Source organism: Neoarius graeffei, chromosome 5 (genome assembly GCF_027579695.1).
Source record: "Neoarius graeffei isolate fNeoGra1 chromosome 5, fNeoGra1.pri, whole genome shotgun sequence".
Lineage (NCBI taxonomy): Eukaryota > Metazoa > Chordata > Actinopteri > Siluriformes > Ariidae > Neoarius > Neoarius graeffei.
The window spans coordinates 38,713,825-38,730,050 of record NC_083573.1 but is presented as its reverse complement, the minus strand read 5'-3'; the positions used below and the strand labels follow the sequence as shown (position 1 = coordinate 38,730,050).

At 43.8% G+C, this 16,226-nt stretch overlaps 1 protein-coding gene across 1 annotated transcript; it reads right to left on the bottom strand.

Moving 5' to 3' along the window:
• Positions 1–1,869: 1,869 nt before the first annotated feature.
• On the bottom strand, positions 1,870–6,716 carry il11a (interleukin 11a). The gene is made up of 5 exons (XM_060920494.1): positions 6,347–6,716; positions 5,687–5,847; positions 2,978–3,070; positions 2,594–2,755; positions 1,870–2,426 (listed from the first exon to the last, which is right to left on the bottom strand). Exons 1-5 carry the CDS (start codon positions 6,351–6,353, stop codon positions 2,265–2,267), a joined length of 585 nt encoding a protein of 194 aa, XP_060776477.1. The 5' UTR covers positions 6,354–6,716; the 3' UTR covers positions 1,870–2,264.
• Positions 6,717–16,226: the final 9,510 nt, after the last annotated feature.

Sequence of the window (16,226 nt, the reverse complement as noted above, 5' to 3'; positions counted from 1 at the left end):
CAACCTTTTGGTCCCAAAGCTGCTTCTCTAACCTTTCAGCTTCCCCATAGCCTCCACAGAATCAACCGGCAGGTTCGAACCCAGAACATTCTTGCTAGGAAAGGACACTGCTAATCACTTTAACCAACCACGGTTCCTCAACGAATGGCACCAAAACAGGTCATAGTTTAAGTTTAGCCCTTTAACCTGTACTTTGGAAGAATCTTTATTCCGAAGACCTACGTCATACAATATGATTTTCAGTCGGGCTCTGGAAATTTTGAACATAATCATTACAAACTGCACTTAAACAGTGAGTAAGTCATTCTAATAAATAAAAGAATAGAGAATATAAATGCAAAAAAAAATCTGAATTAAGAAAGAAAGCACAACTTTATTCATCACACACTCGTGAAATTCCTCTCTGCATTTAACCCAGCTGAAGCAGTGAACACACACATGCACACACACATACCCAGAGCAGTGGACAGCTATGCTAACAGCGCCCAGGGAGCAGTTGGGAGTTAGGTGCCTCGCTCAAGGCCGTCCCATATTAACCTAACCGCATGTCTTTGAACTGTGGGGGAAACCGGAGCACCCGGAGGAAACCCACGCAGACATGGCGAGAACATGCAAACTCCGCACAGAAAGGCCCTCGCCGGCCACGAACCCAGAACCTTCTTACTGTGAGGCGACCGTGCTAACCACTACACCACTGTGCTATATAGTAAATACCATATATTTACTATAAAGGAACTTTTCACTGCTCTTTTAAATTTCTTAATAGTTGTCAGTGATTGAGTGTTATCCGGTAAAGTGTTCCAGCTGTGTAGACACGAGATATGAGATCTTAACAGACCCCAGTTCATGTTGGATTTAACCATTCTCAGTATATTTTTATTATGTGTATTGTACTTGTGTGTACTTGTACTGAACACTGGCAAAAGAAGGGGGGGGAAAAAATCACACTGCAACGGTCCTTGCTATTAACTCCTTTATTGTATCTGACGCACTCTTGACACCTTTCTGTCAAACAGCAATGTCACTTACAGCATGTGAGGCAATGCAGTTGAACATTAAAATTTTCAATAGCAATGATAAAGTCTGATTATAAGTAGTATAAAAGTATAAAAATTACAGAAGGCTTGCTTCTCTTCAGTGAAAATAAATAACATGAAAACATAATAAATAGTATATCAAAAGACTAAAAAAAAAAGTCAAAACAGAATAATTTTGATATTGCGATAAAATTGACAGAGCAAGGGGCCTTATATCATAGAAAACTATAATATAATACACATTTGCACTGTACTGAACAATTTACATTCAGGATGATGTATGTACACCTGTACATTACCAAATAAATCACGATATCACAATACATAGTATTTTAAGGCTTGGGTTGTTTCTCATTTTTTTTCTTTCATTGAACGTTGCTTACGAACGGGTTAGCCGTCGAAGCACATCTGAATCAGAGGATCCAAAACACAAACCCAAATATACTGTGCAAAGAAGGAGACAAAAAAAAGGAGAAAAAAGGCAGCAATGGTGTAGGTCAGTGCTTTGTGATCCTTTTTTCCTCCCATTTGCTAATTTATCATCATCATCATCATCTTACACTAACAGACGCCTTGCAAACCCAGCAATATTGCTACATCTAGTGGCAAAAACAATCTAGATAACAACAATTGTGAACACATGTCTCCTGAATTAAAAAAAAAAAAAAAAAAGAGAGAGACATGAGGAAGAGTACAATTTGTTAAATATGAGGCATCAACAGATTTTTCGGAAGAATGGCTAGAAGAGAAAGAAAGAAAGATGGAAAACAGGAAGACAGTACATTTTACTTTTAAAATGGTAAAGAAAATGACGGTGTTTTTTTTTTCCTCAAAGAATTAAATAAATAATGACACCAAATAAATAACTAAATAACCGCTCAATAAATAAATAAATACATAAATATTAGGTTGAATTAAAAAAAAAAAAGCGCAAGAGAAGAAAGTGAAATTCAGATGAAATTATGCAGAGGATCAGAAGCAGGCTGTTGGCAGTGATGTGTCGCTGTAGTCCAAACACTCACAGCTGTGGCAGACAGGTGGCGTTCTCATGTTTGCACTCTGGCTTCAATGTGCCAATGACTACAGATCAGTGACGACAACGTTGCTGCCATTCGATCAGCTCACATATGCACCAGGCTGGTAGTTCATACAGGGACAGAGGAATGGCCATTCGCCGTAGTGTTAGAAATGGTGGGTCGTGATTGGCTGCGGGCTTGACAGCAGCCCTCATGCCTGCATTTTGGACTTGAGGCTGAGGAAAGCACGCGCCGCCCAATCACAGTAAAGCCTGAACCTCTGAAGAAGCACCTGTGAAGACTGATTTATCTCCCATTGGGAGGAGGGTTGGGGAGGGAGGGATGGAGAAGGTACCCGAGGGGTGTCCAGCATCTGAAAACAGATACATAGAAAGGGATGTCAAAACAGACCGAATGTGACGATGCCACCTATGGAGGTGTTTTTATTTTTTCATTCATGCCTTGAGATTGATGTTGTAAATGATGTTTTGCAGTGCTGGCAGATAGACAGATATATAGTGTGTGGTGCGTTTCGGTTACCTGGCGCTGTAGCAGATTGATAAGACTCTTGATGTGCGAGATCATTTCGACTAGCTTTGGTCCTGAGGAGTGATGGTGCTTCTGTGTCACCTTGTTCAGCCACTCGAAATGGTGCTCGAAAGTCTTGAAGCCAGCGTGGAGCTGAGAAAGCGTAGATTTCAGCTGGGAGGAGAGAAACGTTCCATTAGATTAGGTGCATTCAAATTCGTAACCAAACTCTTTCACGTTTGCTTTTATAACCACAATGACATACTTCGTTACTTTAAATTACATCTAAAATTCTGCAAACAAGCTACTTCTGTCCACTCACAAACAGTGAAGAGCGTGTGCAAAATTAAGAGGTTGATAAACCACAAGGCAGACAGACTCTGGCTGGAAGTTTACCTCCAGTGAACCAAGGTCATTGGCTCTGCTGTTGATGGCTGGAAGAGACTTGAACCTGTGGTGGTCGATCACCGGTTCACCCTTGTGGTCACTCTGAAATAAAGGGCCAAAAGGATAGAAATGCCTTCAGTAAACAGATAAAACACATGATCACAAGGGAAACGCTGTCCACAAAAGCAACGTCATGGCACTATGCAGAATTTCCCATGCTTCGAGACGACCTCCGAGCCCTGATCCAAGAACAGTTCGCAGTGGCCAGAGTGCTAATATTAGCAACCTCGAGAGGATGCCTCCTGCTCTTAAATCAGTAGCAGAAAGCATCCTCTACCAATACCACAGAATTACAGAGCATCAGAGTCACCGAGAGTTCACCAGGGTACAACCTCTGAAAGTCAACAAGAAAAGTTTGTGACCTGAAGCCACAGGATGTTTTTTAGAGGAAGAATAACAGCATATGCAATGAGTAAGGCGCTTGGAGCAGAATAGACAACATTGGGATGTAGGGAAACTCCAGGGTCAGGCCTAAAAAAAAGGCGCAATGACATACAGACCCAGAAGAGGCCCCACTTTTTTTCCATTCCGACCACTAGAGGGAGACAGAAACATTAAAAGAAGAGGTTATTAGGCGGTTTTGGTTGTTTAAACTTCTTAGCTCCTGTTTGTTAATGTGTTTAAAGGGCATAAACAAGGGCTGAACAGTGTTGCTACCAAATGTAGTTACACCACTAATGGGCAGGAAATAAGACAATTCAGACATCAGAAGCGTACAAGCGGCGCTGATCAGTCGATTAGGTGACAGGTGTAATGCACGCTATGCGTCATCGAGGTTTTCATCAGATGAGAAAAACATCATCATGAAGCAGCACGGTGAGGTCAGCTTTCCGCTGCCGTCCTTCCACTGTTTGTCTCAGTGTTTTTTCCTTCATGTGTTGTTGCTGTCTTGCAACCATTTCACACATCCCCATGCCTTGCTTTCTTTCTCTCATCAAGAAAGACCCAAAACACATTCCATTCCCTGCTTCATTACTCACTTCTCCCTGTCACTGCTTCTAATCTTCATCTGACATGAGCTTTGCTCCTAGACATGCATGTACTGAATGTCCATAGTGTTCTCGGCTCCACTTTTCTCCTCACGCACGCACGTGCACATCCTCTTGGATCCTCAGCTCACCTCACTGCATTTTGTCCCCCTCTCCTTCTGTGTTCCTGAATGCAAATATGGCAATGTGATAAATCTACCTGATTTCTATCGGAGCACTTTGCTGTGACAACCGAAAAGCTAAACAAGTAATCCCACACCTACACAGCCCACAGCTATTTACAATACACACACACAGAGTCAGGCAAGCACCGAATGGAGTAAATACACCCTCGCAAACTAACACACATTAACACATTCTGTGCGTGCAACCACAGCAGCCAGCACACATCGTTTTTATTGCTTTCTTGTGGGGACTTTCCATCAACTCCCAACTATTTTTCTTTCCTAGGCTTGACCCGTGTAAAGTGTAACTCCATGCAAGAAGAACCAAAATAAATCTGACTGAAAAACTAACAAACTACTGCTCAGAGTGGACTGGGGTCTTTTTGTCGCAGGTGGCGTCTTTGATAATGATCTGCCTTCACATCTGGCGCACCAGCACAAAGCAACGCACCGAACCTGACTGTATCTAATCTCCCTTTAAGCACATATACAGTCAGGTTAGCATCAGTCTGGCTGCATGTCATTGCAGCCTACTGCATACGCCGAGAGTGACAGAGTCCCTGATCTGATCTTACTTACATACAGGTCATACCTGAGTGCATTCTCAAAGCCATGAAAGGGAGCAATATAACCTCAGATACAATCAAACGCAGCAGAAGAGGATGAGGTCAGAGTTTCTGTGCTTCACAAGGGCACTGCAGTCTGAGGCAAGGAACATCAATGAGACCCTGAGCCGTGACTCAAGACACTTATAGACAACTGAAACTAAAACCCTTTACGCTCCCTCCACACGTTCCTGCTGCATAAAGCAATGTTTATGGTGCTGCCTGACTGTTCCAGACTGTACTTTTCAAATTTCGCCTCGCTTGTGCTTGTAAACAGGCCTTCAGAAAAGCCATGGCAACGCAAGGGAGGACATGCTTATGTTTCCATCAGGGAGTTATGACAGGGAGGCCTCTCAGAGGTGAACGGAGTACAGAATGAATGGGTTCAGTGCCCCTTAGGCTAAGGACCTCAATCACCTAGCAACCTGGCAAAACCTGACCGAAAACCTTTGTCGCTTACTGACTAAAAGGAACGATCCGACAAACCGAACCGAACCCTAAGAAGCAACCCTGTAGTGGAAAGACTTCGTGGCTGGAGAGATTCAGCGTTTAGGGCTTACTACTGTTCAAGTTTAGTCTGGGATGATGGCCAGGACTGGGCTCGAGTCCAGATCGCTGTTGTTTTAGCCTGATGGAAATGAGCGTTATCTTCACCCTCATGGATTCAAAGCCACCGCAATCTGCCACCCCTGCTCTCACCATGATTAATGCAGACCAGATGAGCTGAAAGGCCACATGTGTGTTTGAGCTCAGAGAAAGGGAGCAAGAAGAAGAAGAAGAGCTGTAGCTCAGCCAGATCCCACATGCTGAATTGAGATCTGAACACCATCAACTCGAGGTTGCTAAAGGATCATTCATTCATTCATTCATTCATCACTGATGCATTAGAGCTGAACTTACGATCAGGTCGTGGGTCATCTTCTGCAGATGCCTCGTCTGGTTGGTCAGCTTGTCGAAATCGGTGTGGGGACGTCGCGGGTGGGCGGGAAGCGCCGAAGTAAACAACGACAGCTGAGCCAATAGGATGGAGAAGAGCAGCGAGGAGGCGGAGTCGAGCAGCACTGCGGAAGGGAAATCAACAGTGATTAGTGCACGTGCGCGCGGCTCGTTAGAGCGACAGAGATGCGATCTCATACACACACACGCACGCGCGCCCCATTAGAGCGACAGAGATGTGATCTCATACACATACGCGCACACACACACACGCGCGCGCCCGGGTTTGTTGTTCCGGCGGAAACAGCGTGCTGCAAGTGTTACAACACGCGGACTGATTAAGCCGGGATAGTTGTGTCAGGCGGAGAGAAATGAATGAGCTCTGGAGACTTTATTTAGCTGCAATACAGCAGTGAATATGTTCGATTCCCACTGTCGATTTAAACCTAAATAAACAGTGAGTGCTGTCAATCCTGTCCTCTCTCTCTCTCACACACACACACACACACACGCCCATCAAACTTTGGGCATCCCATAATATTTTGAAATAGTGATTTACCAAAAAAAAAAAAAACATTGATGAAAAAACATGATTATTACAGAGGAAGGAATAACATCACTTACATTTCATGTTTGTGTAGATCCTTGAAGCAGGCTAATAAATAGGTTGCAAATAAATAGTGAGATAGATAAATAAATAAATAGCGTACAAATTAATAAATAAACAAACAAGAGTTCCGGTTCTTTGTCACGTGCTCCCGAACTACTTCTGATTCTGGAGAGTCCGACCGACGGTTCGAGAGAGAGAGATGGAAGGAAGGAAGGAAAAGAAACGGGTCCTGAGTGGGTGCAGAAGTGTCTAATTCCTCCCTTTAAACATTTCGACTTGAGCACACCAAAAGCTGGAACAGACAGGAAGGATGGAGAGGGTCAGAGAGAGAGAGAGAGATAGACAGAAGGAGAGAGGGATGCGAGTGTGTGTAGTGTAAGTGATTTTTTCGCGCAGTGAAATGTTTAGGCTTGTTTAAAACTTCCTTTTATAAAGACGTTCTGTATGACACATCCCTGAGTCACCGTGCTTCATTCATAAAATCTCTCTCTCTCTCTTTCTCGCTCCCCCCACCTCTCTCTCTCTCTCTCTCTCTCTCTCTCTCACTCTCAAAAAAAAAAAGGTACAATTCCGGGTTTTTTTTTTCTCTGCTGGCAATATCACTTTCTCTTGCTCTATCTCTGCAACTGCTATCTCTCTTCCTCTGTGTCTATCACCCCAATCTCTCTCTATCTTTCCATCTCCAAATCTCTTCCCCTTTCTCTGTGTATCACTATAAAAAAGTTAAAAGGCCCATTGTCTCATGCTCTATCTATCAATCTGTGCTGTCCGGTGTGTGTGTGTGTGTGTCTCTCTCTCTCTCTCCTGTGTCCTCCATGTATCCACTGTCTCTTACTTTAACCTCAAGGGTATAAATAAACAGTTCATTTCAATGCAACATGTACTCTAAAATAGCTAATCTAATTTACATTGAACAGCACAGGCACGTGTGTGTGCACACTTTTTTTATTTTCACTTTTAATCCCTTTTTCCTGTGAGTCTTTGTTTCCGAGTGATTAGGGGAAAGGTGTGCTGTCCGGATACAGCATTGGGGTCTGTAGATATCATACAGTAACAGTAAGGCAGACAAACACCATCCTTGATCCCACAAGACAGACAGACAGACAGACAGACAGAGAGAGAATATGTGTGTGTGTGTGTGTGTGTGTGTGAGAGAGAGGGGGCAAATTTAGCATATACCAACACACAGCTCTGGAAACACTCAGTCACATCCAGTAGAGCATAAGAGGCGAAAAAGAGGCAGCGAGGAGTTTCCAGAGAGTGGGAGAGGGAGAAACAGAGAGGAGGTTAATTCAGCTTTACACATGTATCCAGTATGGAAGATTATACCATTATAGCCCTTAAGACTGTTACACACACGCTCGCACGCGCACATATTCACAAAGGACGCATACTCAGACACCTATGTACACACATTTTTGCTCACATATAATTGTTAATTCTCTCACTGTCTCATTCACACACACACACACACGTACACATGAGGGTGTGGTAGAGGGGTCAACTCTGGTTTGTTAGGTCAGAGGCAGAGAAGAAAGTGAGCATGGGAGAGAGAGAGAGATGGAGGGAAGGAAATAGATGAGTGTGCAGGAGCAACGGAGGAACGGCGGGAGATATTGACACACTCTCTCCTTTAATTTCCCCACATCAAAGGCCTGTTTGAAGACACAGCTGGGAAGAGAATAAAAGAAAGAGTGAAGTTAGTCACTCCAGAACTCTCTCTCTCTCTCTCTCTCTCTCTCTCTCTTTCTTTGCCCTGATGGGGGTCTCTTGGGTGGCTGAGTGTGTTTAACTCCATAATCAAGTGGTAGCAGAGGTGTGTGTGTGTGTATCCATGAAACTGCGTTTGTGTGGTCCTCATGGTCAATCATCGATCACTTAAAACCCACAAAGGAGGAGCAGACGCATTAGTGCATTAGTTGTCATGTCATTCTATCCCAACGTATACACACACACACACACACACTGCCACTCATACCCTCCTCGTGGGGGAAGTGAGCCACAGGTGGGCAGCAGTTAGTGTCCAGACATCCTGCTACCTCATTACAGTATGACACACACACACACACGTTCATATAGACACATTTGCACACATGCTTAAACACCCCGAATGTACTTTCTTGCCCACACACACAGTCAGACCCCCACGTTCAGTATAAAAGCCCCCCTTCTTCCACCATTTACACATCCCTCCATCCACACACACACTTCTGTACACCCACGTTTTTTAACAGCTTCTTTTGAACTTGCATCACCTCCGGCTAGAGGGCAGAAGTTTAATTGTACTAATTAAATTCCTAATGAATTGATACAGGTGGTTAAAAAGCTAACTTTAAGAGCTACCGTCAAGGTGCAACCACTCTGTCAGACCAACATGCCAACTCATTTATAAATACACTCACCGGCCACTTTAATAGGAACTTATTCTTGATTCTAAGGTTCCTGTTCTTGGCTGGCAGGAGTGGAACCCGATGTGGTCTTCTCCTGTTGCATGCTGAGATGCTTTTCTGCTCATCATGAGTGTAAAGAGTGATTATATGAGTTACTATATGCTTCCTGGCAACTCAAACCAATCTGGCCATTTTCCTCTGACCTCTCATCAATAAAAAGTGTTTCCACCCACAGAACTGCCGCTCACTCGGTGTTTTTTTGTTTTTCGCACCATTCTCTCTGTGTGAACTCTAGAGACTGCTGTGTGTGAAAACCCCAGGAGATCAGCAGTTTCTGAAATACTCAAATCAGTCCATCTGGCTCAAACCAACACCCACAGTGGTCACAGTGAAAGAAAGTCCCACTTTGGGATCACAATTTTTTTCCCCATTCTGATGTTTGAAGTGAACGTTAACTGAAGCTCTTGATTTGTATCTGTATGATCTGATGCATTGTGCTGCTGTCGAGGGATTGGCTGATTAGAGAACTGCATCAAACAGCAGGTGTGGGTGTTCCTAATAAAGTGGCCAGTGAGTGTATACAGTACATGTTCTGGCATTGGCAACAGTGAACATGTCCTTCTGACCAGCAGAGTCAGTGTGTGTCTCTTAAGTGTGTGTACGAGTGTGAGTATTGCAGTGGTTAGATTAATGTAGGTTGAATGTTTGTCTTTACTTCATACCACATTAGCAGTATATGTAGCACCAGCCATAAGTTTGTACACGCCTACTCGTTCATAGGTTTTTTTGTATTTTTGATTATTTTCTACATTGTAGAACAAGACTGAAGACATCAAAATGATGAAATAACATATGGAACATATATGGAATTATGTGGTAAACAAATAAGTATGGGGCGGCACGGTGGTGTAGTGGTTAGCGCTGTCGCCTCACAGCAAGAAGGTCCTGGGTTCGAGCCCCGGGGCCGGTGAGGGCCTTTCTGTGTGGAGTTTGCATGTTCTCCCCGTGTCTGCGTGGGTTTCCTCCGGGTGCTCCGGTTTCCCCCACAGTCCAAAGACATGCAGGTTAGGTTAACTGGTGACTCTAAATTGACCGTAGGTGTGAGTGTGAATGGTTGTCTGTGTCTATGTGTCAGCCCTGTGATGACCTGGTGACTTGTCCAGGGTGTACCCCGCCTTTCACCCGTAGTCAGCTGGGATAGGCTCCAGCTTGCCTGCGACCCTGTAGAAGGATAAAGCGGCTAGAGATAATGAGATGAGATGTTGCATATTTTCGATTCTTCAAAGTAGCCGGCGTTTACCTTGATGATGCTTTGCACACTATTGGCATTATCTTAACCAGCTTCATGAGGGAGCCACCTGGAATGCTTTTCAGTGAACAGCTTTGCCTCGTCAAAAGTTAATTAGTGCAATTTCTTGCCTTCTTAATGCATGTGAAATCAAACAGCAAATAATAATACAGTAAATAGCCCTATTCCACAACTGTAGTAATCCATATTATGTCAAGACCCGCTCAGCTAAGTAAAGAGAAACGACATCCATCATTACTTTAAGACATGAAGCGTCTTTTAATTCATAAACGTAAAGAAAAATCACTGTATTAGAAGGTGTGTCAAATCTTTTGACTGCTACTGTATGCAACAAGTGTAAACAAATGTCCATTAATGACACATGAAAAGTACAATCCAGGCTCATCACATGCACACGCACATGCACACACATTTGTCTAGCCCTTTTTCACACACAAAATGCATTAATGCATCAGGTAAAACCAACACAGGATAGATAACCCATTTTCATTCCCACTCAGTCTTCCATCACGGTAAAGTAACGGCTGTCGTGTATTTCCACCTGACTGTATTTAACACGATGCTACGGAGAGCAAAAGGAGTAGGTGTCCATAGTGCTGTCGCAATATCACTACATCATCACCGCCAGCAACGTCACAACCGGACACAACACATTAGTCCAGTGGTTCCAATTTCCCACTTGAGCCATGGTAAAAGATCATCATTAATGTTACTAGGTCGCCAAGGGATAGGTTAACATTGACTTTTGACTTTTCTTGTTTTGCTCCCATTCTCACACAACACCATTACAGCAGAATATAGCGATGAATAAACTGTTTTCAGTGTGAATGTGGTATTTTATTAGCTTTGTGAGAGCCTTCCATTGACATGTATGTAGGTAATAATGCAGTTATGGTCTGAATCTAACCCTGACCCTAATGTCTGTGACCAATCTTTTAGCTCATTTAGTTTTTATAAAAAAAAAAAGTTTTGCTCAAGGAGACAAGACAAATATTCCAGAAAGGTCAAAACGGTCAGATATTCCTATTCTTGTGGAGAAATTTGGTCCCCATTAAGACATATAAACATGCCCACCACGAAGTATTGGGTCACGTTCCGGTAGATCTGAATGCGTCCTTGCTGACTGTACTACACAGGAGAGCTGCCAGTGGCAATTCCAAAGATTATTTGTGGAGCCACTGAGTAGGTCAGTTAGCAGGAAAGCCCTTTAAAATGTCCTGTCTAGACCTGAAAAATGAATGTGCGTGTGTCAGTGAGTGTGTGTGTGTGTGAGTGTGTATGCATGCATGCCTGTATGACCTGTAAATCATTGCAAGTTTATTGAATTAAGCTGGTGTTATGAGACAAAGTATCACCAGTCTAAATAAGATGGAACACATACCTTGATAAAAAAAAGGGGACGTTTCATACTTTCTTCTGCATCAGTAAATAAAACTCAGTGTTTAATGTTACCCTGTTCTTTTAATGCTTCAAAACACCGAGGCTCTACGGCCATCAGATTACACACTCACATTACGCGAATGCACACGCATTTTTGCTTCTTTTGTCAGGAACATAGACACACGTTCACACGCTCTGCAACATAAACAAAAGCCCAAATGATTGCTATGACACAGCATTGGATAACAGGAAGAGGACCTGAAGGAGAATACGCTCATAACTTATCATTTCTCGGCCATCACACATAATTTCCTGCAGGGAATTTTCACGACAGAACGAGATCAAAAACAAGGAGGAAAGAGCAACACGTGAGAGTGGGAGTCGGAAGTCTTCCACGAGCGTGCGTGTGTCTGTGTTTGTGTTGAGATTGTGCTAATATTTACTCTCATATTGCTACATCACTACTTTTTCCCTTCTGTCAGATCCTGTAACAGAGGGAAGATGAGCATCCCAGCTGGGTCTGTCACCACGACAACTTCTGACCCGACCCCCCCCCCCCCCCCCCCACACACACACACACCCCACCACCAAAGGGGCCCCACTTCCTGCCCCCCCCAAAGACGTCAGAGAACATGTGAGTGTGGAAATGACTCTGGGAAAACAGAAAGGGAAAGGGAGAGAAAAAAAAGAATGACAAACTGTGGGGAGATCATTGAGCAATAATGTGATGTCTGAAGAACTTATTTTCTCACACATAAAACACGTGCATGTCCGCACACGCACGCACGCACACACACACACACACACACACACAAACAATTGCTTTGTATGTAAACTATCCAGTCACACTAGGTCAAAGACGGAAAGAGAACAAGAAAAAAGAGAAAGAATCCTGTGTTGTGGTATAAACAATCTACATCCCACCGCACTCATAAAGCAAAGTTAATGAGGACTGTTACTGAGCCAACTGCTTCCCTCACACTCACACACACACAAAGAGGGCTGGACACAGGCCAGGCAGCACTCAGTACCACCGGGTGATGCCCCTCAAACACTTTCTCACTTTTCTGCTGATGAAACATCTCTGCTGACGGCTCCTTCTTATTACAAACTCACTCGATCTTATTATGAAAATTCTTCTAAATGATATAAATCACCCAGAGGAGCTGCGTTCCGGTTTCCAGAGCTTGGCAGCCAGCATTCTCTGATATGCTCCTGACGCACAATCATATACACTCATACTTGCCCTCAGTGATGCAAGTCAAAACCTGGATACAATTTTACTGGTACAGTAAGACACTAGGAAAAAGTGCTTAGCTGAGCCCCATTTACCATAACACTTTCTCTGTCTCTGGCTGGTGGAGAAACAGCGGAATGACCATGGTGGAGCAATAAGACAGAGCATCAGGAAGGGGGGTGTGGGGGTGTGGAGAGATGGAGAAGCAGCGCACGCAAAGGGAATTTTTTACAGGATAGACATGTCTTTTCCACACTGTCTCTTTCTCTGTCTCTCTCTATTCCTCTACTCAGAGCTCTCGCCATCTCAAAAGCCTGGTAATGTTTTGCAGACTGTATTTGAGCCTGTGAACAAGCCGACACACACTTTCACCAACACACCCCTGATCCCGGGCTACCACACACACACATACTTGTCCGTGTAACTTCTCCAATTCTCAGGCTGCCTAAACATTCTTTCCTTGCCTGTCATTGTATGTGGTGTCTAATACTTTTTTCTCTTACTCTTTCCCTCTGTCTGTCTGTCTGTCTGACTGACTGACTGACTCCCCAGCACACCCCATGTCTCTCCACATTTGTCAATCTTTCTTGCCATCTCTCCATCCTTCCGGCTCTCAGGGGAAGAGTAGGTGTTGGACGGAGAGGGCTTCATATAAACAGTGGGATACTAAACAATAACAAAAACAGCCGGATGTAAACAAGACCAAAGAATGTAAACAGGTCTGGCCATTGGGCTAACACTAAGGGAACTGTGAAGCAAGATTAGATTATCATCTCAAATCTCTCTCTCTCTCTCTCTCTCTCTCTCTCTCTCTCTCTCGTGAATGTACTCCAGGAATTCTGCTAGAGTCATGGACTGACAGGGAGCCAAAGGCTAAACAGTGAAAAAAGAGCTGACAAAAGGCTGAAAAGAAGAGTGAGGGAGTACAAGAGGGGTTATTTTTAGCGCATTCTTTCTTGTAAAGAGAAGCTCCTGGGAGACAATACTTGCGCATTCCCTACGTATTTGTCAAGCTGTGCTGCATGTCTGCTCAGGCACGGAGCGTCACAGTGACCCCCTGGTTACCCCACCACTTACCGGACCTCAAGATAACCCCCCCGACTCACACACCCTGGGTACTGGGTAATACACTCCCATTACTGGACACCTTCCTGTCTCTGCCTGCGTCACAGTCCCAGTCTGGATATTATTCTTTCGAAAAATCTCACGACTGAAAAACAGAAGAGCATGGATGGGAGGGGTGATAAAGAGACAGAGGAGTAGAAGGACAAGATAGGGGAGACAGAGAGAAAAAGGCAGGCGTTTGGTCCAAGGGGGCCAGAGAGGCAAAAGACTGGAATGCTCTGATGTCACTTTCTTGGCTCACTGACAAAGCTTTTCACCATGACCCAAATGATCTGAGAGAGAGAGTACCCTTTAGAGCATGACACCAGGGCATAGACCATCCACATGCTGTCACAAGAAAATGCAGCAAAATGTGTAAAACCCAGGAATTTATTCCCACAGTAAAGACACAATTTATACTCTCAGTAAAAAAAAATTACTAAATTGGAAAGCACCCTTTATTAATTTAAATTAAGTCATGAATCAATCACACTTGACTTATGATATAGACGCCTATCTAACCCCATAACCCCATAATCTAACCCTGTCAAACACTACTAACCCCAAAATAGGCAGCTAAGAATCAACAACATGCAATCATCCAGTGTAGAGCCTAACAGCTTGTTTTGAGTGGCTTTAAATGTACCTTTGTTCAACAGTTTTTGATAAAGCAGATGTGTTTCCCATTGCTATTAACCAGGGTTGGCAGGTTTTACAAAAATTCCAGACCAAATACATCTCAAAAAGGAAGAGAAATTTTGCTTCTTTTTTCCCAGTCACACATTTCACCATCGACAATCCATAATATCATCAAAAGATTCAGAGACTCCAGAGTAATCTTTGCACATAACGGGCAAGGCCAAAAACCAACACTGAAGAACATGACCTTTGATCCCTCAGGCAGCACTGCATTAAAAACTGACATGACTGTACAACCCTGATTCCAAAAAAGTTGGGACAAAGTACAAATTGTAAATAAAAACGGAATGCAATGATGTGGAAGTTTCAAAATTCCATATTTTATTCAGAATAGAACATAGATGACATATCAAATGTTTAAACTGAGAAAATATATCATCTCATTATCTCATCTCATCTCATTATCTCTAGCCGCTTTATCCTGTTCTACAGGGTCGCAGGCAAGCTGGAGCCTATCCCAGCTGACTACGGGCGAAAGGCGGGGTACACCCTGGACAAGTCGCCAGGTCATCACAGGGCTGACACATAGACACAGACAACCATTCACACTCACATTCACACCTACGGTCAATTTAGAGTCACCAGTTAGCCTAACCTGCATGTCTTTGGACTGTGGGGGAAACTGGAGCACCCGGAGGAAACCCACACGGACACAGGGAGAACATGCAAACTCCGCACAGAAAGGCCCTCGCCGGCCACGGGGCTCGAACCCAGACCTTCTTGCTGTGAGGCGACAGCGCTAACCACTACACCACCGTGCCGCCCAAAATGTATCATTTAAAGAGAAAAATTAGGTGATTTTAAATTTCATGACAACAACACATCTCAAAAAAGTTGGGACAAGGCCATGTTTACCACTGTGAGACATCCCCTTTTCTCTTTACAACAGTCTGTAAACGTCTGGGGACTGAGGAGACAAGGTGCTCAAGTTTAGGGATAGGAATGTTAACCCATTCTTGTCTAATGTAGGATTCTAGTTGCTCAACTGTCTTAGGTCTTTTTTGTCGTATCTTCCATTTTATGATGGGCCAAATGTTTTCTATGAGTGAAAGATCTGGACTGCAGGCTGGCCAGTTCAGTACCCGGACCCTTCTTCTACGCAGCCATGATGCTGCAATTGATGCAGTATGTGGTTTGGCATTGTCATGTTGGAAAATGCAAGGTCTTCCCTGAAAGAGACGTCGTCTGGATGGGAGCATATGTTGCTCTAGAACCTGGATATACCTTTCAGCATTGATGGTGACTTTCCAGATGTGTAAGCTGCCCATGCCACACACACTAATGCAACCCCATACCATCAGAGATGCAGGCTTCTGAACTGAGCGCTGATAACAACTTGGGTCGTCCTTTTCCTCTTTAGTCCGAATGACACGGCGTCCCTGATTTCCATAAAGAACTTAAAATTTTGATTCGTCTGACCACAGAACAGTTTTCCACTTTGCCACAGTCCATTTTAAATGAGCCTTGGCCCAGAGAAGACGTCTGCGCTTCTGGATCATGTTTAGATACGGCTTCTTCTTTGAACTATAGAGTTTTAGCTGGCAATGGCGGATGGCACGGTGAATTGTGTTCACAGATAATGTTCTCTGGAAATATTCCTGAGCCCATTTTGTGATTTCCAATACAGAAGCATGCCTGTATGTGATGCAGTGCCGTCAAAGGGCCCAAAGATCACGGGCACCCAGTATGGTTTTCCGGCCTTGACACTTATGCACAGAGATTCTTCCAGATTCTCTGAATCTTTTGATGATATTATGCACTGTAGATAATGATAT